Genomic DNA, 25,617 nt, shown 5'->3' on the forward strand with positions numbered 1-25,617 from the left:
TTTTAAGTTCTCAAACAACTCAGCACCTTTTGTCTCTCAGAGTCTTTACATGACCTGCATTCTCTTCCTGGAATGATCTCTCCTCTGCTTTTTTACTGAGTTTTGCTTTGTCATCCAGGCTGGAGTGCAGTGGTGCGATCTCAGCTCACTGCAACCTCTGCCTCCAGGCTCACTCAAGCGATTCTCTTGCCTCAGCCTCCCGAGTAGCTGGGATTACAGGTGTGTGCCACCACACCTGGCTAATTTTTGTATTTGTAGTAGAGAGGGGGTTTCACCACGTTGGCCAGGCTGGTCTCGAACTCCTGATCTCAGGTGATCCGCCCGCCTTGGCCTCCGAAAGTGCTGGGATTACAAGCATGAGCCACCACACCCAACCCTCTCCTCTGCTATTAATACATCTGACTTCTCATCCTTCAGGCCTGTGCTTCAACTTCAGCACCTCAGAGAGGCCTTTTCTAACTATTTACTCTAAACACATTCTCTCCTTGTTATTTTCTGTCACTGTACAGAATTTCTTTCATAAAAGTTATAATTTATAATTAATCACATATTTTTTCTTTCCTTTTTTGGGGCTTTTCCTTCTGCTAAGTTCCATGTTGGTAAAAACCATTTCTTTATTTGCTAATGTGCCCCCAACACATTACAATATGCCTGTGGCTTAGTCATGCTCATTGGATATTTGAAAAAATGAGTGGAGGTCTTCAGGTGAAAGATAGACGACAGGAATGGAATGACCTTAAACGTGCTGGTCTGCCCCCATTTTCCTCATCTCAGTGCTGTAGATCACCCATTACAGCATCTCCTGGAATAAGAATAAATGCCAATTTGGGAGCATGAGGAGAAGGGGAGCTGGTGAGGTATTTAATGGGCTGGGGAAAATTCATGGACTAGGACCTTTATAAAATCTTGTCTCAGGGTAGAAGGATTGGGAAAAAATGTGAAAGTTACTGAAAAAGCCTGAGTTTCCTCACTCCTAATCCGGAATCAGGCCAAAAACACGGTTTTGTTTTTAGGCCTCCACCTTTTTCTGAAATGATGTCCTGTACTTCCCTCTTCTCACTAGTGGAAAGACAAACGGGGACCCAGATTGTGAAGCCTCTGCTCCTGCGCTGACCCTGAGCTGCCTGGAGGAGCTTAGTCAGGAGACCAAGGCCAGGATGGAGGAAGAAGCCTATAGCAAGGGGTGAGTCAGACCTCAGCCACCCTGAGGGCACCTGGCAGTTCTCAGAAGATGCCTTCCCATGGGTCTTTCTTGTTTCTTAGAGGCTTTAGGGAAGTAACCATTGGCCTCAGGACCTCCTTGCCACAGGAAGGAACTACATAGGAAAGAGCAAGACTGTTCCACAGGAAGGACAGGAGGAAGCAGGGTCAGAAGGTGTGGTTAGACAATAACGAGACTGCCCTCTTTTTAGGCAGAGAGCCACCAGAATGCCACCGCTCAGAATAGTCTGGAAATCAGGGGCCCTGGGTGGGTTCCTCTTGGTGGTGCCTGAGGCTTCCTGACACGTGCTCAAAGCAGTCATGTTGCTGCCAGCAGTGCCCAGGAGCAGCTGCAGCTCTGCTTCCTAGAACTGCTTTGGTCACTCCTTCCTCCTATAAACGGAGTCTCTTCAACTTCGAACTGCCGCCTCCTCCATTTGAGCTTCAATAGCACCCATGGCCAGTTGTCAGCACTGGAGAGACCAAGTCCTGAGTAGGGCCCAAGCCTCAAGGTAGAGAATCACCTCCAACCACGTATGGTGCCCTATGCGTCTCCTGTCTCCATAGCTCATGAGGAAGACATAGCTTCCCACTGACACAGAACCCATGGGCTTCAGTGGTGGGTTTGCCCAGCCAAACTGCTAGTGTTAGACACTCAGCGTAGGACAAGTGAACAGAGTATGTTTGGGGTAATATTGATCCTGGGGGAGAAAAACCACAAGGGTTTCTCTTGGAAAGCCTGCCTTTTTCACCCACCACTGTGCTCTATCCTTGGAATGCATGGGCATGAACTCCTTCATTGGTTTCGTAAACATTTACTGAGTACCTCTCTAGGTCAAGCCATGTGCCTGGCACTTCCAAAAATCATTCCAACGCCCTGTGAAATGAGTGTCACCCTCCCTCTTTTACAGATGAGAGGCTGAAGCTCCACGGTCACGTGGAGAACAAATACAATCTTAGCCCTACGGAATGTTTTGTGGGTTAAGAACCCAGTCAGGAGACCCTGTGCCACATTTTTTCCCTGTCAGTTTTGTCACACTTTCACATAAACAGGAAGGATGACTGAGGAGTGAGGGGAAATGGTACTGGCATGAGCTGCCTTAGGATTCAGTGGAGCTTCCCAGCTTTTTCCTGTTTTGTGGAACCACAGGAAGCGCATAATTATTGGAGGTGCTGCTCAAGTCCCCTCCCCTAGGAACTCGGGAAAGGATGCACTGCATCTGGCCTTTCCAGACTCAACTGTTCCTTTTTGCCCCCCAGATTCCAAGAAGGTCTAAAGAAGACCAAAGAACTTCAAGACCTGAAGGAGGAGGAGGAAGAACAGAAGAGTGAGAGTCCTGAGGAACCTGAAGAGGTAGAAGAAACTGAGGAAGAGGAAAAGGGCCCAAGAAGCAGGTGGGAAGCCTGTGTTTGGAGTCCTTGCCATTGCTGAAATGGGGGTTACAATTCATCTAATTTAAATGCACAAAATCCCTGGAAATGCCAGTCCAGGGCAGCAGTGAATCTGGGGCCCCAGTGAGTAGCCAAAGAAACCAAGAGGGCACGCATGTTGGGAAGAAGGTAGAGGAAATCCCAAAGAGCCAAGATAGCTAGCAATGAGAAGTTTGCAAGAGCTTGAGAGGTCAGGGGCAGTCATGGGAAGGGAGGATGGCAATCAAGAGCTCCAGGAGCTAAGGAAGGGCGAAGGGCCCTGAGTGGAGTCCCTCCCAGCCCAGCCATGGTTAGCTCATTTCCCAGATGAAATTATGGGTAGCCATCCCCATGAAAAGGCCCAAGACCAAGAAAGTTGACTCGAAGCCATGGAGTGAGTTTCTTACAATAACAGGGACAGGGAGGACACACGGAATAGAGGGCAAACTCAGCTCAGTGGCAAAGGTGAGTCTCCAGCAGGTGCCTACCATGCTGACCAATCAAGCTTGGTCACCCAGACAGTGTCTTCACTTTAGGTTGGAAATACTCGGGGTTTTCTTTTAAAATACTTCCTATTTCAAAGGTACTTTCCCCTAAGTTGGGGGAGGAGAATATAACATGTAGATAAAGAGAATATAGACCTGTATCTTGTCCCACTTGTTGTTCCTGCCTGGCCTTTAGGATGCAGAATCGTAGAAATGACCTAATTTAGTTCCAGGGCACTCCATGCAATGAAGTATTATAGGAATGAGGTCTCAGCCCCACCTGGCCTGAATTATCCCCCAGAAGTTCATGCTTAGGAATAGGATAAATTAGCACCCATAGATGAGGTGTACTCTACCCCATAGATAGAATAACCATGCCAACATTCTGGATTTTCAGGACAGCCCAGTTTCATATATTCAGCTATGTTGTCTCTATTAGTATAGGTAAACCACAAGTCTTGAATTTTGATTTTTTAAAATGTAGTAATAGCCACCTTGGAAAACCTTCACCGAAATCTGTTTTTAGACCCCTGGGATATCTTGGGGTCCAGGGCAGCTCCAGACAAAATATCTAATCAGCTGCTGAAATATTATCTAATCCAGTTATGTATCTGTGCCTCATTGCTGGAAAACTCTGGAAACCACATGCATGCAACAAATAGGTAATGAAGTGAAGATTAGAAGCAAAATGGATAGGCACACAGGAGCTACCAATAGAGCCCAGTTGGTGGAGAATTCAACTAAAGTCAGAGGTCTCAGCCCACGCCGGTCAACCCCATTGTTCAGGGAAGAGCCGTTAGGAGAACTGGAGAAATGCTTCTCCACTGAAAACAAATCACACACTGCCTCCCCAGTGAAAGAACCTCCAAGTTTAACAATTAAAGTGCAATCCCTACTCCAAGCAACCAGATCCTGTTCTCCTTAGGCCTCACCTCCCTCCTGAGGGTTCTCTGCTCATATTTCTCAGTCCACCACATTGCCTTCCTCCCCTTTAATGCAGTCAAGCAAAGCCCTAGACAAAAAGCCTTTCCTCTGGCAGCTGTGAATACAGCAGAGACAGACTGGAACTTCTAACACTTCCAAACACTGAGAAAGAACAAAAGAGAAATAAACAGAGAGAGAGAGAGTACATGGAATATAAACAGTCTGGTTTGCAAAGCAAGGGGCTCAATGTCTTATCTAGCTAATTCAATCTCAGGCAATTGTCAGTTCCCTCCCATTTCATGAAACCCCAGGGGAAGTAAGGCTTAGCTTGGTTCCTTTCTGTCCAGCTCCTGGTCATCAGTGCGTGACAATGGTGCCTGTAACATTTATCGTGCACCTGCTCTCAAACATGATTTCTTCCCTGAAATGTTGGTACCTCACTAACAAGCATGGTTTGAGGTTATTAAGAGTTCCATGTCCTACTTAGTGCATTTTTAAAACACTGGGTTCAGCCCAGCTGCTGATCACTTAAGAGATTCAACATCACACATTAAAGTATTTTTGTCTGAGTCACGTATCTGTTATATATAACAATTATGTTACAAATATTGCTCTCTTGAGGATCAGTTTAAATAAACTTTGGGTGAACCCCAATATTTTAACCATATTAAAACAGAGAGCACAGTCTTCTGACATCCAACAAGTGAGACTCATAAGGGACAAGATAAAACTTTTGTCTTTTCTCCCAGTGGCTGTTCAAACCAGTTCTGTGGGGTTAAGAGGACATTTAGGTTCCTTTACTTTTCCAATAACTCTCAGGAAACAGAAGTTTACTTATAATAACCAAAAATTGACTTCTAAAGAAAATTCTATTTCTAATCTATTTCTAAACTCTTTTATAGGCCAGGCATGGGTGACCAGCTAAGGTCACACAGCCAGATCTTGGTCTCTTCCTCTGGAGCCACACTTAAGAGTGGGGTCAGAGTAGGGAGAAGCCACTCTGGCACCTTGTTTTGGAGGATGGAAATACAGCCCCGAAGGCTCCATTTTAGCATCCAACTCTGTCTAAATAGAATCTAGAGAATCTACAAAGGGCTGAGAGAAAATAAGCTTCTACTTCTAAACCCTCCCTTCCCAACAGTTGTGAAAATAGTCAATGATTTTCAAATCAGCGAATGTGCTCACTTTCGTGCTTTCCTTAATTGTGACTGAAATGATCTGATGGGGTTCCCACATGGAACAGAAACCTGTCAATGTTCTCTGTGGTCCTAGCATCCAAGGCAGGCATTCTGAGCATCTGGTCCCTTTCTAAGGAGGCCATTTATTGAGTCTGTCAATCCTTTGTTAGTCATGCATTTTCTGCTACCTCTAAATTTGAGCTCTCTGCTTCTCAGCCAATGGCTTGGTCATTGCTGTGTGTGTGTGAGCCTCAGGATCTTCAGAAAGCACTTCTATCACTTTCCCCACCTCCTTGGTTCAGGAATCCTCAGTATTCTCACTTTTCATATTTTAAATTATTTTTTAAATTGGATTAGATGTTAAAAACATCAGGAAATCCTAGCTTAACGAAGGGGCTCAAGGGCGTCTTCAGAGAGCTCTAGAATGAACTTGTCAAAGCAGGCCATCTGCCCGGTGTCTTTTTACCACACCACAGAGAGAGAGAGAGGACAAAATGAAAGACAGTTGGGAAGGAATCAAGAGGGAAAAGGGGCAAAAATGGAGAGGAAGAGAGAGATGAAAGGGAAGGAGAAAGAAGTGTGGAGAGAGTGAAGGAAGAAAAGGAGGAAGAGGGAGAAATTAGAGAATAAATATTAATGAGGTTGAAATAACATCGTGAACAAACCACCCAGACATTGCTAGAGGCTTCTAATCTTCTGCCTGCTCTTGGATGGTTTGAAGTGAACTCTTGAGGTTGATCTAGTCCCTTGTCATTTACCACTGGATATCAAGCTTCTTAGAGTTTAGCACAGTCCTTCCACTCTGGACACAGTTAGATGTGGAACTGAGAACAATGAATTATGCATCTGAGGCAAGGGACAGGTTAGAGCTTGGAACTGATCATTAATGCAGCTAGGTGCTAAAAAGATGCATGGCCAACCAATCCTGTACTCTCGGGCTTGGGAGAGTGCAGATATCAGTAATCACCCCGTGAATAGATGAGGGCATGTATGGATGGATGATCAAACAATTAAGTAGAATGATCTAGACAAGTAGCGCTCAACTTCAAGGCTGTGGACTGGTGGAATCAAAATCACCTGGGAAAACTTAGCCAATGATTCCTAGACCATAACTTTGGATATTCTCATTCAGTATGCTTGGGGTATTTTGAACAATTGCTGCCAACCCAATCTAGGCACAGCTGAGTTTGAGAACTATTGCTCAAGACAGCACAGAAGCTATCCACAGAGAGAACTATGGGTCTGTGTGTCATATGTGTGCCCAGTATACTAAAGCCTCTGCCTATTTTTTTCATTGACAGCAAACTTGAAGAATTGGTCCATTTCTTACAAGTCATGTATCCCAAACTGTGTCAGCACTGGCAAGTGATCTGGATGATGGCTGCAGTGATGCTGGTCTTGACTGTTGTGCTGGGGCTCTACAATTCCTATAACTCTTGTGCAGAGCAGGCTGATGGGCCCCTTGGAAGATCCACTTGCTCGGCAGCCCAGAGGGACTCCTGGTGGAGCTCAGGACTCCAGCATGAGCAGCCTACAGAGCAGTAGGAAACCTCACACCTAGCCAGTGCCCTGCTCTGAGACACTCAGACTACCACCCTTTCCCCAAGTATAACGTCAGGCCCAAGTGTGGACACACTGCCGCCCATCCCATCAGGTCATAAGGAAGGGTTCTTTTAACACTCGGCAGTTCTATGGGAGCTATTCATACACAGTGACTCAATATTCTTGGAGAATCAACAAAACTGCCTTGGGAAAGCATCCAGTGGATGAAGAAGTCACCTTCACCAAGGAACTCTATTGGAGGGGAAGGTCTCCTGCCCCTAGCTCAGGTGGCTGGGGAGAACTAAAACACCTTCACTGGTGGTTGGGGGTAAGGAGCGGGGCATGGGGGAGGAGGAGGTAGGGGGCAGTAAAAAATTTACTCTCTTTTTTCGTCTCTGTAATTGGTTATCAGGAAGAATTTGCTTAATGACTAACACCCTAAGCATCAGATCTGGAATTTGGAGTTGCAAAGTGACTATCTTCCCATTTCCCATCTCATTTTCAATAACTTCAGCCTCCCATTCTTTCCTTTGGAATGAGAGTTTCTTTTTTACAGAAGTAGGAAAGGCTTCTCAGAAAAAAAAAAAGTATAGGCTGAATTTAGCTCAGTGCTTGAAATGGGAAGATATGAATTATTATATACACATCTGTCCACACATACACACATACTGTTGTGTACACACATACACCCAACATGCCTGTGCACAGAGCCAACAACCCTTCAAAAGTGTGCTCTGGGTGTGTACCTCTGCATAAATAAGATGCATGCCAAGCCAACCCACAGATTTTCACTAGTGTGCGGCAGTCACCAGGCACCTGTTCAATGAGCTGTCCACATGGATTGAAGATGTTTTAAAAACACAGAAAACTCATGGCTTCAATGGCAGACTTACTAGTCTCCATTTCAAATGCCAACTCTGAGCTGCTGTACAGCACAATCTATTCCCTATTCTCTCTTTGAAAACAGTTAACCCACCTCACAGGTGAATGAGGAGAGAAGATGTGCTTTCTGCTTCAGTCTCTTACTCTGTGTGTGACCACATGCAAGGGTAAACTTGCACCTCAGTGCTTCAATTCAAATGGGATTTCCAACCCAAGTATAATTAGGGGTGTTTCAGAGCATCCCCAGTTATTTAGCACAACACTGAAGGAGCACATCCCCTCTCCATTTTGACTTCTCTCCCCACTTTTACAGCCACTGCCTTCATCAGTTTTGTAGGGGTGTTGATTTCCATGTGGGTTTTGTTGTCATTGTTTTGCATTTTTGTTTTGTTATTGATATTGTTTGCTTTCATTGCTAAAACTCATATACGACTTACTATGAGCCAAGCACTGTTCTCGGTATTATATAGGTATGAATTCATTCAAGTCCTGAAGAAAAAGAAAAAAAAATATGAAGTGGATACTACCCTTCCCATTTTCAAATAAGGAAACTGAAGCACAAAAAGAACAAGTAACTTGACAAGGACACCCAGATAGTAAATCATGGGGCTGGAGCTCAACCCCAGGGTAGGCTGACTCCAGAGCTGTGCTCTCCTTGACTCTTCTGATGGTCTCCCAGCTGGAAGCCTCATTCCCCCAGGTGGCCCATCAGCTACTCCATCTCTGGCTCCCAAACTAAACAGTTTCTCTCATAGTGCTGGACCTCCACTCACTAGTTTTTTTTCCAGCTGTTCTTCTCTTTTCTTCAGGTCACTCTTCTCGACCAAGTGCAAAAATTATCCCCTCCATACCAGCTTTGATGACCTTCCTTCCATACTCCTCACCAGACACAACATAATAGGTCACACACTCCTCTGTGCTTTCTGGCACGTTTTAAACATTATTATTATTGACCTTTACCTATAGTATATCACGGCCTATTTATGTATCTGTCTCCCCTAGCATTTTTCCTCAAAGACAAGAACCATGTCTTACCCATCTCTTGGGTAAGTGCCTAGCATGGTGGCTGACGCTTGGGAGGGTGTCATTAAATGTTGCTCAAAAGAACAAGCAAACATTTAAGGTGGTGGAGAGCAGCCTGGGGACAGCTGACATGCTGCATGCTTCTCAGTACCAGCACCATCACCACCATTACAATGCAAAAAGCAACATCTTTCTTAACCTCAGCTTATTCTGTTTCTCAGTCTACTCTGTGAGAGAGCAGGAATGAGACCAGACTAGCAACACCATTGCCAAGCTCAAGGACTGGGCTCAATGCAGTCACTCCTTCAGAGAGACCCCCCCCCACCCCAAGCATGCCCCATTTTAAGATAGCATGTTTATTGAAGGGGGCATCCTTTACAGTAGCTAGAAAATTACTGAGGCCCAAGCCAGGGTTGATCAAGGATGTGCCATTAAGGTAAAGAGTTACAGAGCAGGGCAGAGGGACTTTGGGGGCAGAAGTGGATGATTTGCCCGGCCTCTTCCAGGGGGTCTGGATACAACTGAAGGAGCTTTAGCTACATGAGGCCCTCAGAGCCAAAGACACGATGCAAATAGAGTTCCAGAGAGTGGCCGTGGAAGCAGAACTCCAGGTGAGGAATGTTCAATCTCTGCCTCCCTTAAAGAAGGGCCAGGCTCAGCTGGCCCCATTGTTCACTTGGTCACAAGTTTCCTACCTTTGTTTCTGGATAAGTCAAAGGCCAGGAAGGCAGTTACGGAGAGCTCCTGCACCTCCAGCTGCCCCACAGAAAAGCCTGCAAGAGTACTTCCAGGCACAGGCCCTCTCCCACCCTATTCCATTTGTAAGCAAGGGAGGTCAAGGAAAAGGACATCTCCAAAAGGGAGCATAAGAATAGCCATATGTACAAGGGCTGAAAAAGTGCTCATGGGTCCATCTTTTCTGGAAAGCAAAGAGCAGCCTGAAGCAGTGGGAGCTGCTGCCCAAGCAGTAGTGAACTGGAGAGAAACAGGCCCTAGATTTTCAATGAGGATGTGGATCTGAAAAGTCCCCCAAATGCCTCTGAAGTCTGACATCTCTGCTTAGCCCTAGGAGTCTGGTTCCGTGCCTTCATTTGCAGAGTGATGTGTTTGTGTCATTATTGATGTCACCTCCTAAAAAGACCTTCACTTTCTGGCTGCCACAAAGCCATATGTGTTGCTCCCCATATACAGCCTGACAGAGTAAATGGAGAGGAATTGCTGGATTTGTGTATCACTGGCTGTCAGTTCCTCATGTTGTTAAGCCTCACATAGGTGTGCTAGCATTGAACTGTAGAGTGTCACATACCTGAGTTTGAAAATAAAAGCACATTTCCAAACCTCTGGCAGCAGCCAAATGCCTCCTCATTTTATGGAGTTGAGTTACAGTCTTACCCCAACCCAGAATTAGATGCCTTTGGATATATTAGTGCATTCCAGAACCAAGTCAGAGGTCCCCAACCCTTGGTTGTTATACTGTGGGCTACCTCACAGGGTCTGGATCAGTTCCTCCTCTTCCCTTCCCCATTCCTGATCCTGGTTTCCTGTATCTTCCTGGTCTATGATTTTTTTTAATTAACACATTTTGCTGTGATTGAGTCTGCTGAGTTTTTAACCAACCTGATTTCCACAGCTGAACTATTTTTTAGTCTTTCTTACAGCTAGCTGCAGGGGAATGTGGACTTTCCAAATCTAGTTCCCTAAATATAAACTCTCCTGCCCAATACTTCACACCTTTTTTTACTCCCTTCTCTGCCTACCAAAGCCAGAGGATTCAGATGAGAACACTGAGACCCAAGAAAATGGCAGAACCACTAGATGGAAGCTGGGTCTTTGAATGAGCACTCCCAGTATTGAACTGTGACATGAATAAGAAATAAGATTTTAGTATATTAAGCCACAGAGATTCCAGGATGTTTATAGCAGTTAGCCTACCCTAATGCATATATTTGAACCAGAAATTGTGTACTTTAATAGCAAAATTCCAAAATATGAGGTTCTAGCTTACCAGTTACATGGCAAGAAACAAAACTGCTAGAAAGATGGTAAGATGGTAAAGTCTTACCTGTGATAACTTGATTTCCAAGTTAGCCTATTTATAAGTGGTGGAAAGAATCAGCGCTGGGGTATGGAAACTTCTCTTGGCTGCCTTTGGCAAGGTATTGCAGGAGAAATAATTGGCTATGTGGGAGCAGAAATGAAAAAGAATTTCAGAAATGTGAAAGACTGAAGGGTGAGAAAACCTGACCACTTCTAAATCCCAGACAGACTAAAAAGAGCTTTGAGTGGGAGCCAATAAAATTTCTCAGTTGAACAGATCGACTCAGCCTTATGGCAAAGGCTAGATTAAGGATGTGGCCCTTTGTGAGTTCAAATGAACTTAGTGTATTCACCACTAAATTTGAGGGGTATGGTGCTGAGAAACAAGAAATACTTCTTGAGAATTATGACTGGGAAAGGATTTGGGGTATGATTATTGGCACATGAAAGCAGAAATCTAACTCTGTGAGGGAATTTACAAAGTAACACAAGCCAGGACTAAAAACCCCTTTCATTGTTCAGGTGAGGAAACAGCTTTGGGGAGGAAAGAAAATATATCAGAGAGATACCTGCACCCTCATGTTTATTGCAGCAGTATTCACAGTTGCCAAGATATGGTATTAAAATGTGTCCAGCAACAGATGAGTGGATAAAGAAAACGTGTTCATATACAACGGAATAGTATTCAGCCGTAAAAAATGAAATCCTGGCATTCACAGCAACATAGATGGAAATGGAGGTCATTATGTGAAGTAAAATAAGCCATGAACAGAAAGTTAACACCACATGTTCTAATTCATGGAAGCTAACAAAAGATCTCATGGAAGTAAAAAACAGAATAGAGGATACTAGTGGCTGGAAAGGGAAGAGAGAAGGGAAAGACAGATTTGTTAAAGGACATAAAATTAGGAGGAACAAGTTGTAGTGTTTTATGGCACTATAGGATGACTATAGATAACAATAACATTTTCAAATAGCTGGAAGAGAAGATATTGAACACCCCCAACACAAAGGATAAATGTTTCAGATGATGGATATGCTAATTAGGCTGATCTGATCACTACATCTTGTTTGTATGGAAACATCAAAATGTACATGTGTATAATTATGTATTGATTAAAAATAAAACTTTTAAAAAATTAAGAAAACTTTTGGGATCTTAGCTTATGCCGGCAGGAAGCAGACTGCAAAAGCTGTGCTATTCCCAAGGAGGGCATACTCCCTAATATCCACTTCAAATGTGGACAAGGAAGATTATATACAAATGAATCTCCCAGAGGGAAGCAAAGGGCTGCAGCAAACAGTGGATGTGGAAGTTTCTCTCAGAAAGCAGATCAGAATCAAATCAAGGTTAAGTGACTGTGGAAGGCAGAGTTTCTAGAATGGCCCTCCAAAGACGTCCCACCCCAATCCCTGGAGCCTTTGAATAGGAGCTATCACTCTTGTTGTGTTACATTAGATGGTACAGTTGACCTTAAGATAGGGAGGTTATCCAGGTGGGCCCATGAGCCCTTAAAAGCAGACAGCTCGCCGGGCGCGGTGGCTCACACTTGTAATCCCAGCACTTTGGGAGGCTGAGGCGGGCGGATCACGAGGTCAGAAGATTGAGACCATCCTGGCTAACACAGTGAAACCCCGTCTCTACCAAAAATACAAAAAATTAGCTGCGCGTGGTGGCAGGCGCCTGTAGTCCCAGATATTCGGGAGGCTGAGGCAGGGAATGGCGTGAACCCGGGAGGCAGAGCTTGCAGTGAGCCGAGATTGCGCCACTGCACTCCAGCCTGGTCAACAGAGTGAGACTCTGTCTCAAAAAAAAAAAAAAAAAGTAGCGAACTCTGCTTGAGGCCAGGAGGTAGATGCTGCAGTGAGTCATGATGGCGCCACTGTGCTCCAGCCAACAGAGCAAGACCCTGTCTCTTAAAAGAGCAGAGAACTTTCTCTGGCTAACTGTAGAAGTGAAAGACAGACTAGAAGTATGAGAAGGACTCAGTGTGTCATTGCTGCTTTGAAAATGGAAGGGCTCTAGGAGAAGAGAATGGTCCCTGGCCGACACCCTGCAAGGAAACAGGGACCTCATTCCCACAACCTCAAAGAAATGAATTCTGCCAACAATCTGAATGTGCTTGGAAGTGGATTCTTCCCCAGAGCCTCCGGGCAAGAGCCCAGCCTAGCCAGCACCTTAATGTCAGTTTCATGAGAGCCAGGGCAGAGGACCCAACTGAGCCCACTCAGACCTCTGACATATAGAAGCTGTGAAATGATAAATGAGTACTGTTTAAGCCACTAAGTCTATGGTAATTTGTTGGACAGCAAGAGAAAGCTGGCACAGCGGCCTTTCTAAGGCCTCTTCATTGGTATTCCACAAAGCCTTGCCTTCCCTGATTCATTCTTCCCTTTCCTGTCTTCCTTCGTTCTTTTTGCAATAAGTGAACAAATGCTAGAAAGCTAGCTCTCTTTCGGGCATGGTGTTAGGCTTTAAGAATAATCACAAAGAGGCCAGGACCCTGCCTGTCTGCCTCCCTGGTACTGTGATGATAGAGTCATGCACGTTTCTGAGAAACTGGGGCTTGTGCTCACCCAGGTCATGAGGTCGGTATTAGAGATGTGTAAGGGCTGTTACCCTGGTCTCTTAGAAGTTCCCTGCATTTGTTTAGAGCAGATTCTCTTTTTGTTATTGATATTTTTCACACAAATATCTAACTTTATGACCAGTACCACTTAGATAAAAAACAATTCGTTATCCATATACTTTTCCTATACAAGACATTCATTTTGGAAAAATCTCATAAACCTTTGCCCAAGACATTGCTTACAAGCCAGAACTCCATAATTACCATGAAGCGAAAACCATTGAAAATCCGGCTGGAAAAACATAGAATACACTCTGCTGGTACACAGCACAGATAAACCTCATGTTCATTGAACAACAAAGGTGGAGTCTGACTTGAATTCTGGCCTACCAGAATATTAAAGGAGTTATTAAGAGAAAGTTATTTTATAAAGGACCCCTGCAGTGGTTACTATTGTAAAGTTAAAAATCCTTGGGGAAAGTGTAAAATGTTTAATTTTGTAAATTGCCCTCCTACTTGTGTTATATAAATGTGAATGTTTATATGTGCCTGGTTTCTTTGAAAAAGGAATCACCTGTAGTGGTGTAGAGATTTCAAATGTGTAAAAGGAGACTCAAAGGAAGGCAGAAGGTTCTAGACTCAGTATTTAAATGGACATTTACTTTCATGAGCTTCAGCATCATACCCTGCAGATCACAAGGCCGAACAGCTGGGTGGAAAAATCACTGATTGCAGGAGGAAAAGAGGCACAACCTATGCTCAGTCTCCTTTAGGGACAGAGATGTTTCTAGGAGTACATAAATGATGGACTCCACAGGCAGTAACAGTGAATGGTGTGAGAACTGAGCTGCTGGGGGAGGAGGAACAGCAGGGAATATGGGAATTGAGAGAACCTTTAGCAGTTCACACTGTGCTATCTGCCTTCCTCATTTGTGTGTTTTCTGAGTCAGCATTAGCTAAATTTTCCAGAAGGCCATCCACAAAGCACAGCCTGGACGTTCAAGGGACGTCACTCATTTCCCCCAGTGACCTTGACAAGTCAGAAGCTTGAAAGCAGGGAAATCCGGATGTCTCGGTTATGAAGTGGAGCAGTGAGTGTGAGCCTCAACATAGCTCCAGAACTCTCCATCCGGACTAGTTATTGAGCGTCTGCCTCTCATACCACCAGTGGCCATCTGAGGTGTTTCCCTGGCTCTGAAGGGGTAGGCACGATGGCCAGGTGCTTCAGCCTGGTGTTGCTTCTCACTTCCATCTGGACCACGAGGCTCCTGGTCCAAGGCTCTTTGCGTGCAGAAGGTAGGTTTCTCACCAGATTTCCAAACTGAAGCAAGGCTTCAGTCCTAAGCCTCCTAAGCTGTTGACTATGGATTTCTGGGAATGAGGGTGACCCTCAATGTCAACAGCAGGTCTAATTGGTGGTACTGCTCTGCCAAAAATATACCACCATATTGTCAACTTCACCAAAATGATTGACATTTACATTTGTATCATTTGGACTTTTACTTTTGGTTATGGAATATTTTTAATGAGGACATTTTGAAATAAAACACTGAAGAGAAACCATTTGATTTTTACTCTTTTTTGTATAGGTGGTATTTAAATTTTTTGTAGCAATGGGATCTCGCTTTGTTGCCCAGGCTGGTCTCGAACTCCTGGCTTCAAGTGATCTTCCTGCCTTAGCCTACCAAAGTACTGGGATTGCAGGCATGAGCCACTGCATCCAGAAGTAATAATTTTTTTTTAAGTATTTCATTGAAGCAGCAAACCATGATTGTAAAAAATTTAAAGCAATCACTAAGCTTGGGAATAATGGGTAACTTTCACTAAAATTGGCCTGTTTTTATGTTTTTTGGGAGTGTTAGCATAATTATTTTAATTTTGATTTTATCATACCATGAATGAGGTGCAATGTTTTTAAAAAATATTCAGTAAATAGCAAATTAGCTGAAAGAAATCTGTAAAAATATAAGTTTGAAAATTAAGCCATCGGCTGTCTACTAAAGGAATGACTTAAAGTGATTGCTGGGCTTTTGAGATGCCTAAATGGAAACCTCATTTTGCACTGTAGGCAAAAAAATTGTAACCACAAATCACTCATTGCAGCTCTGGGCAAATGAAAATCTGAGCACTTTAATAGGAAAATGTGTGTTCCTATGCTGGAAGATGACCTGAGATATAAAATATGCTAGAAACAGACATTCAGAGTTGATTTATATATTGTTGCATTACATTTTATAAGAAAGGTCAGAGTTATATGATTAGTTTTTTAAAATACTGTTACTTCCAAATAAGTTTAGTCCTCTTTGAAATCCTCTGGGGAGACTATTTTTCCCCACAATCTGCCATTATTCAAACTATTGGACACTGTTTTTTGAAAATGACTCCATCACACTCTGGACTACCCTCAGCAAGGGAAAAAGATTTCCTAGGGAAATTACATTTTTGGAAACAACCAAAAGTCAGCATAACCATGACTGCAGAATAAAGTAGCTGATGAAGGTAAGTGAATAGGGGTACTATTTTTGAGGGCCAATTATATAGTGATCCAGAGCTAGGTGTGTATATACAATTTCATTTAATCCTCTCAAGAAGACAATTTATAGGTGAAGTGACTTGCCCAATGTCATGCAGGCAGTACATAATAAATATTGGGTTTGAATTCAGCCCTATCTGATTCCTAAGCATATGCTATTATCTGATTCCACATCCTTATATCTAACTCCTAAGCATACACTATTTCTACTATGTTTGCTGTTTCCTGAGAAATCTTAAGGAAGGAGTTACTGGAGAACTCCCTTAAATTCCAGCTCCCTCTTTTGATCCCTAAATGAAATAGGAAAGCATAAAATGACTAATGTTCTTGACTTCCTACTGGGCCCCGCCTCTGCTAGGTACAAGTTATCTAATTTAATTCTGATAAAAATCATGTGAAGAAGATATATCCATCCCCATTTTCAGATGAGAATGCTGACTTGCCTGATGTCCCAACAGCCAGTTAACAATAGAAAAAATATTCAAAGCTAAGTCTATCCACCTAGAATAAGTCTATCACTCCTCTAAATAATAGTATTTGGAGTACAAATGACATATGACGAGAGGGTAGTAAGACCACTTGATAATGTGACACATAAACCTCTGCAATCCATTCCCAAAGAAGTAGCTATAAGAGACCTGAGCAATAGCAAGCTCATGAGCTAAAAGAGCCAAATTTCAGGGTAAACGGTGTGTTCAGGGAGTTCAGCCTAGGGGGGTGTGTGTGTGTGTCTCTGTGTGTTCATTTCCTTATAGCACTGTGAAAGGTAAAACAGTGTCATTGTTAAGCATTGGGGGCTGGGATGGGCATGGTGGTTCATGACTGTAATCTCAGCACCTTAGGAGGCCGAGGTGGGTGGATCACCTGAGGTCAGGAGTTTCAGACCAGCCTGGCGAACATGGTGAAACCTCATCTCTACAAAAAATACAAAAATTAGCTGGGCATGGTGTCTCGCATCTGTAGTCCCAGCTAGTCAGGAGGCTGAAGCACAAGAGTTGCTTGGACCCGGGAGGCAGAGGTTGCAGTGAGCAGGGATCATGCCACTGCACTGCAACCCGGGTGACAGAACAAGACTCTGTTTCAAAAAAGAAAAAAAAAGGGCCAGGCACAGTGGCTCACACCTGTAATCCTAGCACTTTGGGAGGCCAAGGTGGGTGGATCACCTGAGGTCGGCAGTTCAAGACCAACCTGACCAACATGGAGAAACCCTGTCTCTACTAAAAATACAAAATTAGCCGGGTTTGGTGGCACACGCCTGTAATCCCAGCTACTTAGGAGAATGAGGCCGGAGAATCGCTTGAACCCAGGAGGTGGAGGTTACGGTGAGCCAAGATCACGCTATTGCACTCCAGCCTGGGCAACAAGAGCGAAACTCCGTCTCAAAAAAAAAAAAAGAACTGGGGTTCTTGCTTGGCCATACTGGTGCACACCTGTAGTTCCAGCTACTCAGGGAGGCTGAGGAGGGAGGATTGTTTGAGCCCAGGAATTTACGACCAGCCTGGGCAACATAGCAAGATCCATCTCTTGGGAAAGAAGAAGGAAAAAAAAGGAACTGGCGTTTTAGAATCAGGCATAATTGAGTGTGTGCTCCTAATCTGCCACCACAGCAAGGTTCATATGGAGGACTTAGAAATGCTCCTTCCATGTTTTCAAAAAGAAACTTCCATTAGATATCAACCTAGAAAGTGGTCAAAGCATTTGACTGAGCATCCAATACACAGAGCTGTGTACAAGCAATTACTTGAGATTTTAAATGCCCTTTTATGGATGTTTGTGGATGAAGCCCAGTAGGAATAATGTATTTGAATACAATACAACTTGGCAATTTTATACAGGTCTATACATCCCAGAACCCAGAGAAAAGGGTTCAAAAGAATTCCCAAATCCATTAGATTTTGAGTAGAAATATTATTCATATCTTACCTATTCAACAGCCTCAGCTTCTGTGGGGTAATCAATCATTAGCAGACCAAAACCAAAATGCTTTAAAGATAATGATAATATTATGTGTGATTTATTAAGCACCTACCATGTGGCAGGCACTATGCTAAACATTTGTGTTAGAATTTACTCATTTAACTTTCACTACCCTATTCAGTAGACACTGTTACTCTCTTGAATTTATAAACAAGGAGGCTCAAAGAGCTGAAGATTAAGAGATGAAGTATCTAGGCTAAGGTCACAGAGCTAGCAAGTGACATATGCTAGATCTAAGCCCAAGTCTGACTCTAAAATTCTGCTTTCTTTATTTAGTTTTTCTGCCATTCAAGGTTTACTGCCAGCTCCTCCAGGAACTTCTGAGTAAGCCTGCCCCCCAGTGGCCAAAAGACCTGGAACTGGGAGTACTCACATTCTTTTATAACAAGTGTGACATTTTCAGCCCATCTCACAAATAGTAGTGTCCCCAAACCACATTGGTTTGGGGTATTGCTAACTATTCTATTAACTAGAGCCCTGAATTCTATCTTTCTCAAAGTCTCAGATGCTTCATTTTACTGACTCCAGAAAGGTTTGCAGTAACTGCATCCCTTAGACTGCACCCCAACAACAGGTAGCCAAAGCCCCTATGTGGTGAGCAAGGCATCTTAATGCAGTGGGATGGGATCGACTTTGATCAGGCGACATTTACAGCTTGGACAAGAACAAGCATCCATCTAGCCTAGCAGATGGTCCTTGTGGAAAATGCCTGGTCTGTGTCCTGTTATTCTAAACCCCAGTCCCAGCCAGATAGACCTCCCTGCGCATCAAGAAGATATGCTCTGCTAGGAAGGAGAGTCTAAGGGCTGGAAACAAGGACAGTGGCAAACTGAGGACCTATGTGATTCCTTTGCAGAGCTTTCCATCCAGGTGTCATGCAGAATTATGGGGATCACCCTTGTGAGCAAAAAGGCAAACCTGCAGCTGAATTTCACAGAAGCTAAGGAGGCCTGTAGGCTGCTGGGACTAACTTTGGCCAGCAAGGACCAAGTTGAAACAGCCTTGAAGGCTAGCTTTGAGACTTGCAGGTGAGAAAAAGCTGGTTTCACTGTCACTGCTGGAGTTCTTCTTTAGCTCTGTGTTCTTGTTCAGCAATAGAGATGAAGCCTTCTAATCATTTTTCTGTTCAACTAGTGTGTATTCTTTTACAGCTATGGCTGGGTTGGAGATGGATTCCTGGTCATCTCTAGGATTAGCCCAAATCCCAAGTGTGGGAAAAATGGGGTGGGTGTCCTGATTTGGAAAGTTCCAGTGAGCCGACAGTTTGCAGCCTATTGTTACAACTCATCTGGTGAGTCTGATCTGCAGCCTTTCCACGTGGCATTCTCTGGGTATCTCTCACTCTGAGACCTGTCTGGGAAGAGTAACCCTGAGCAGCAGCAGAAGGAATCACAGCCACGGCCATCTAATTCTCCCAAAACTGTCTCTCTGGCCAGGCTAGGGGTGGCAATATGCCCCTCAAAGGAAAAAGTTAGGAGAGATATAACTGAATGGCAACACAGGAGAAGACATTCAAGAGGCTCAATTACCACTGCCACCATCCCTGCATCCTATAAGATAAGCAGGCAGAAGGGAAGGAAACAAAGGTACAGATGTATGTAATGCATCCATTATGGACAAAGCGATGCACAGTCATCCCTCAGTGTCAGTGGAGGATTGGTTCCAGCACCCCATCATATACAAAAATCTACAGATGCCCAAGTTCCTGATATAAATGGGGTCATATTTGCATATAACCTACACACATCCTCCTGTACACTTTAAATCATCTCTAAACTACTTACAATACCTAATACAATGTAGATGCTATGTAAACAGTCATTGTACTGTATTATTTGCTTTTTTATTGTTGTATTGTTTTCATTTTTTTCCAAATATTTTCAATCCAAGGTTGGTTGATTCCACCTATATGGAACCTACAGATCCCTATGAGATATGCTTTATCATCCCCACTTTGCAAATAAAGAAACCGAGTTCAGGCCGGGCACAGTGGCTCACGCCTGTTAATCCCAGCACTCTGGGAGGCCGAGGCGGGCGGATCACAAGGTCAGGAGATTGAGACCATCCTAACATGGTGAAACCCTGTCTCTACTAAAAATACAAAAAATTAGCCAGGCGTGGTGGCAGGCTCCTGTAGTCCCAGCTACTCAGGAGGCTGAGGCAGGAGAATGGCGTGAACCCAGGAGGCGGAGCTTGCAGTGAGCCAAGATCATGCCATTGCACTCCAGCCTGGGCGACAGAGCGAGACTCCGTTCAAAAAAAAAAAAAGAAACCGAATTCAAAGGATGTAAACGCATTCGTCTAACGTCTCATTACTGTAAAGGTTCAGACTCAGGTCTAACTCTGAAACCGCGCTCTTTCCACTGTTCCACATTCCTTTATAATTTTAAGAACCAGACCCAGTCTCCATTTTATGAAGGAAAAGATTGACACCTGGAGGGTAGCACTGATTTGTTCATGGTCATGAAGTCACCCACTAACCTTGCTTGAAGACCTTGGCTGCCTTAGCCCAAGTGCTTCACCTAAGTACTTCTCAGAAAGTTTTTTTTACTAAATACTCACTTGCTCTCAGTTTGTCATAAGGACCCCTGTCTGATTATTACTTTTCACACATACTCATCTATCTGACCTTCTGAAGGTTAGGTGGCTGAGAGGTCATACACAGGATAGATTTCAAGATCATTCTCTAAGATCCAAGAGATAAATGTGCATCAGCCAATATTAGCAAAAACTGTCCCAGAAAGGCAATATAGGATCCAAGTAGTTCCCTGATCCAGAGGGCTTTGGCACAGAAAAGGCCCATGGAGAAACTTTGACCAGTTCCCTCACTTCATGGATAAAACCACTACAGTTCAGAACAGGGGCTTAGCTTGTTCAAGGTCCTACAGTCAGTTAGTGGCAGAATCAAGACTGGAACATAGGGCTTCTCCTAACATTGTATTTGCCATCTTCCTTCTCTTCTCTGCCTCTTTGGTCTATCATCACTGGCTGGGGAATTGGTGAGCTACATGCCTGCATATCTCATAGCCAGCCCATGCCTGTCAAATGGCTTTGCTTTTTAACTGCCTTCCTGCCAGCTGGCAATGTGATGATACCCAGCCCTCTAACTAAACAGAGAAGAGCCAGAGGAAGAGGACTTGGATTTGTCTATTTCCTCATGGTTTCATTTAACTTGTACTCCCATCCCATGTATTTATTTTCTTTTTTCCAGAGATAATTTTATTATTTTATTTTTATTATACTTTAAGTTCTGGGATACACGTGCAAAACGTGCAGGTTTGTTACATAGGTATACATGTGCCATGGTAGTTTGCTGCACCTATCAACCCGTCACCTAAGTTAGGTATTTCTTCTAATGCTATCCCTCCGCTAGCCCCCCCCACCCCCAGCTGATGCTACCCACTGCCATAAATAATTAGGGACTTAAAATAGATGCAAATTTATATTATAATATATTGCATGGCTCTGCCATTTACTAGCTCTGTGACTTTGGGCGAGTTATTCAATTTCTCTAAACTTCAGTTTCCTCCTGTGTAAACAAGGGTTTGATAATATTGTTCAATGAGATACCTATTTAAACACTTACTGCCATGGTCAACTCAGATTAAGATGCTTTAACAAGTGTTTCCTCTCTAGCACATGCAACAGATTGGAAAGCAAACCCTTATCCCTCTTCTGGCCCCTTTTTGTTCACTTTGTTTTTTTTAGTGAGCCCAGAAATATCAGGTCTTAGCATATATTTGTCCTGAAGTGACACCACATGTGTATATTTGGTCTTCCAATCTATACTTTCCTTCCTTTCCCCTTTCCTTCCTTCCCTATTCATCAAATAGTTATTGAGCATGTGCTATGTACCACACACAGTGCTCATACTATGCTGACCAAGACAGACGGGGTTTCTGCTGCCAGAGAGCTTGCAGTCCAGTGGGGAACAGTGTAATGAGAACTGTGACAAGGAAGTACAAGAACATATGCCTAGGGACCCAATCAAGTCAACAAGTCTGCCTGAGAAAGACAGGGTCAATCTGAGACCTGAGGGATGAGTCAGAGTAAGCTAAATAAAGAGAGGCAAAGAGTCATAAAGGTGAATAAAGCATCGTGGTGTAAGGCTTGGATGTAAGATAAAGTGTATCAAGGAATTTCAAGTAATTTCAGTATGGCAGGGGCAACGAGAGAAAAAGAGCAGAAGAGGCTGGCATGTTAGCAGGGGCCAAATCACAGAAGGCCTTGTAGGCCATACAACAAAGATAGCCGCTGAAGGCTTCTAAGGAAGAAAGTGATATGGTTAGATTTGCTTTTTAAAGACCATTCCAGCTGCAGTATAAGGGGTTTGGAGGTAGTAAGACTAGAGGCAGGAAGAACAGTTAGGAGGCTGTTGCAATACTTTTATTTCATGTTTCCCTCTCCCAACAGATACTTGGACTAACTCGTGCATTCCAGAAATTATCACCACCAAAGATCCCATATTCAACACTCAAACTGCAACACACACAACAGAATTTATTGTCAGTGACAGTACCTACTCGGTGGCGTCCCCTTACTCTACAATACCTGCCCCTACTATTACTCCTCCTGCTCCAGCTTCCACTTCTATTCCACGGAGAAAAAAATTGATTTGTGTCACAGAAGTTTTTATGGAAACTAGCACCATGTCTACAGAAACTGAACCATTTGTTGAAAATAAAGCAGCATTCAAGAATGAAGCTGCTGGGTTTGGAGGTAAATGGTTTCTGTGTCTATGTTACGTGTGTATGTATGTTCACATATAACAGACAATTCATAGAATCCTGCCTGTCTCTAGATGAGGCACTCAGGACCTGTCAAATACTAACAAAAGTTTAACACAAACTCAACTTTCCTAAAGTCATAGAATCTGAGAGCTTTAAAGAACCTTAGTGATTAAGCTAAAAAGTATAAGTATAAAACAATTTCACTGTTGAAAACTCAAGACTTCTAAAAATAAATCACTATCTGCTCCTATGCATAAGTTCTTTTTAAAATATATACCCTAAAGGCCTATGACTTTATTCGAATCATCTCTTTCTCAGGCAGGCTTGTTGACTAGAGTAGGTCTCAAGGCCATGGAGGAGAAATGAACTCTGTCATATTGCAACTGATAGAATTAAGAGTGTGAGAAGCAAGGCCAGTGATTCTACAAGCACGAAGCAAAGAAGCTGGTGTGGGCCCAACATCATACAGGGCTACAGAGAAGGTTTTTCTCCTGTACTATCTACTGTCTCAATCACCTGGATCATGCAATGAGCATTACACACAATGTTTAAGTGAAGGACCAACAGACCATGTCTCTGTTCCTTGCAGGTGTCCCCACGGCTCTGCTAGTGCTTGCTCTCCTCTTCTTTGGTGCTGCAGCTGGTCTTGGATTTTGCTATGTCAAAAGGTAGGGTTGTTGGCGCACTGCTAGTCTTGTAATCTTTGTCATGTTTCTATCCTGTGCTTTTTCGGGGTCGCTATTGGCATTTTGCTGATCAAAATGGAGATAGCAGTCCTCTTATGTAAATTTCTCCCTCATCTCATCTCTTTCCCTTCCGCCCAATCTTTTCTATTTCAGTACATGCATGTCATCCAGCCATCAGTCAATGACTGCCCTTTGAAAATCAAGAAATAAAAAAAAATTGACATGTGGGGAAAATTTATATGCTTTATTTGATTTTTGGTTCTTTGTTTTTGTTGGAAGAGTTATGTGGTCAGCCTAAAATCTGGCCTGCAAACATATTGTCCAATTTAAATGAATCCATTAAGGTGGTGATGTCTTAATGTATTAGAGCATGCATGTGCTGGCATCACTCTGAAATAAAGGTATCCAGTGTACTGTGCCAATATGTACCATGGCCAAAAAGTGTTATCTATCATTATGTGTGTTACACAGAGTCTCTCACTTTAATTTCATATTTATGCCTAAAGGTATGTGAAGGCCTTCCCTTTTACAAACAAGAATCAGCAGAAGGAAATGATCGAAACCAAAGTAGTAAAGGAGGAGCAGGCCGATGATAGCAACCCTAATGAGGAATCAAAGAAAACTGATAAAAACCCAGAAGAGCCCAAGAGTCCAAGCAAAACTACCGTGCGATGCCTGGAAGCTGAAGTTTAGATGAGACTGAAATGAGGAGACACACCTGAGGCTGGTTTCTTTCATGCTCCTTACCCTGCCCCAGCTGGGGAAATCAAAAGGGCCAAAGAACCAAAGAAGAAAGTCCACCCTTGGTTCCTAACTGGAATCAGCTCAGGACTGCCATTGGACTATGGAGTGCACCAAAGAGAATGCCCTTCTTCTTATTGTAACCCTGTCTGGATCCTATCCTCCTACCTCCAAAGCTTCCCACGGCCTTTCTAGCCTGGCTATGTCCTAATAATATCCCACTGGGAGAAAGGAGTTTTGCAAAGTGCAAGGACCTAAAACATCTCATCAGTATCCAGCGGTAAAAAGGCCTCCTGGCTGCCTGAGGCTAGGTGGGTTGAAAGCCAAGGAGTCACTGAGACCAAGCCTTTCTTTACTGATTCCACAGCTCAGACCCTTTCTTCAGCTCTGAAGGAGAAACATGTATCCCACCTGCCATGTCCTTCTGAGCCCGGTAAGAGCAAAAGAATGACAGAAAAGTTTAGCCCCTGAAGGCCATGGAGATTCTCATAACTTGAGACCTAATCTCTGTAAAGCTAAAATAAAGAAAGAAATAGAACAAGGCTGAGGATACAACAGTACACTGTCAGCATGGACTGTAAACACAGACAGGGTCAAAGTGTTCTACTCTGAACACATTGAGTTGGAATCACTGTTTAGAACACACACACTTTTTCTGGTATCTACCACTGCTGATATTTTCTCTAGGAAATATACTTTTATAAGTAACAAAAATAAAAACTCTTATAAATTTCTATTTTTATCTGAGTTACAGAAATGATTACTGAGGAAAATTACTCAGTAATTTGTTTAAAAAGTAATAAAATTCAACAAACATTTGCTGAATAGCTACTATATGTTAGGTGCTGTGCAAGGTATTACACTCTGTAATTGAATATTATTCATCAAAAAATTGCATATAGTAGAACGCTATCTGGGAAGCTATTTTTTTCAGTTTTGATATCCCTAGCTTATCTACTTCCAAACTAATTTTTATTTTTGCTGAGACTAATCTTATTCATTTTCTCTAATATGGCAACCATTATAACCTTAATTTATTATTAACATACCTAAGAAGTACATTGTTACCTCTATATACCAAAGCACATTTTAAAAGTGCCATTAACAAATGTATCACTAGCCCTCCTTTTTCCAACAAGAAGGGACTGAGAGATGCAGAAATATTTGTGACAAAAAATTAAAGCATTTAGAAAACTTCTTTGCTTTCTTATTTACATAGATGCATTATACCTTTCGTGTAAAATTAAAGTGAGGACCAGATCATACCATATTGTTTGCAAAAATAAAAGGGACAACGTTGGTTGTTAAAATACAAGCATATGTCAACCAAACAGCATATATCATATGGGGCTATTCATGCTCCAAACATTTTATTTTGAGTTGGCCAAGTACATACACATTAAACTGTCCTTTACTAGAGATGCTGGCCCTACATTTCCATCCATTTCAGAATTCACCAGGGAGCTAGAGATTCAGGATGGCTCATTTGTCTCACTTTTGACAGCCCTGCTTCTCTAGTTTTCTCTTTCCCTCCCCCTTAGACTGCTAATTGTCTTCTTCCCCTCACCAGTGACCCCACAGCTCCATGGTTCCTTTAGCCCAGATACCACAACCTGCTGGCATAATCTTTTCCGGTTGGCCCATGGAGCATAATCTTAAAATTTGGTTTCATTGCCAGGCATTAAAAATCAAGAGATTT

General features: G+C 43.2%; 3 protein-coding genes across 11 annotated transcripts in view; 2 read left to right on the forward strand and 1 right to left on the reverse strand.

Moving 5' to 3' along the window:
* IRAG1 (inositol 1,4,5-triphosphate receptor associated 1) overlaps window positions 1-9,981 on the forward strand; it is a 122,216-nt gene extending 112,235 nt beyond the window's left edge. For all 9 annotated transcript variants that reach the window (XM_063671159.1, XM_063671154.1, XM_063671156.1 and 6 more), the window contains 3 exons: window positions 1,064-1,183; window positions 2,461-2,595; window positions 6,499-9,981. In XM_063671159.1, the coding sequence (XP_063527229.1) occupies window positions 1,064-1,183; window positions 2,461-2,595; window positions 6,499-6,742 (499 nt within the window). In that variant the 3' untranslated portion in view covers window positions 6,743-9,981. The remainder of the gene's footprint in view (window positions 1-1,063; window positions 1,184-2,460; window positions 2,596-6,498) is intronic.
* The window catches only part of LOC129008643 (uncharacterized), a 62,462-nt gene that overhangs the window by 16,711 nt on the left and 20,134 nt on the right, over window positions 1-25,617 (reverse strand). The window contains exon 3 of the mRNA XM_063671651.1: window positions 10,707-10,822. Within this exon, the coding sequence (XP_063527721.1) occupies window positions 10,738-10,822 (85 nt within the window). The 3' untranslated portion in view covers window positions 10,707-10,737. The remainder of the gene's footprint in view (window positions 1-10,706; window positions 10,823-25,617) is intronic.
* LYVE1 (lymphatic vessel endothelial hyaluronan receptor 1) lies at window positions 14,291-25,114 on the forward strand. Its single transcript, XM_054437734.1, has 6 exons — window positions 14,291-14,547; window positions 18,618-18,789; window positions 18,913-19,052; window positions 22,175-22,480; window positions 23,081-23,159; window positions 23,684-25,114. The coding sequence occupies exons 1-6, from the start codon at window positions 14,463-14,465 to the stop codon at window positions 23,868-23,870; spliced, it is 969 nt and encodes a 322-aa protein (XP_054293709.1). The 5' UTR covers window positions 14,291-14,462; the 3' UTR covers window positions 23,871-25,114.

This window comes from Pongo pygmaeus, chromosome 9, assembly GCF_028885625.2.
Source record: "Pongo pygmaeus isolate AG05252 chromosome 9, NHGRI_mPonPyg2-v2.0_pri, whole genome shotgun sequence".
NCBI lineage: Eukaryota > Metazoa > Chordata > Mammalia > Primates > Hominidae > Pongo > Pongo pygmaeus.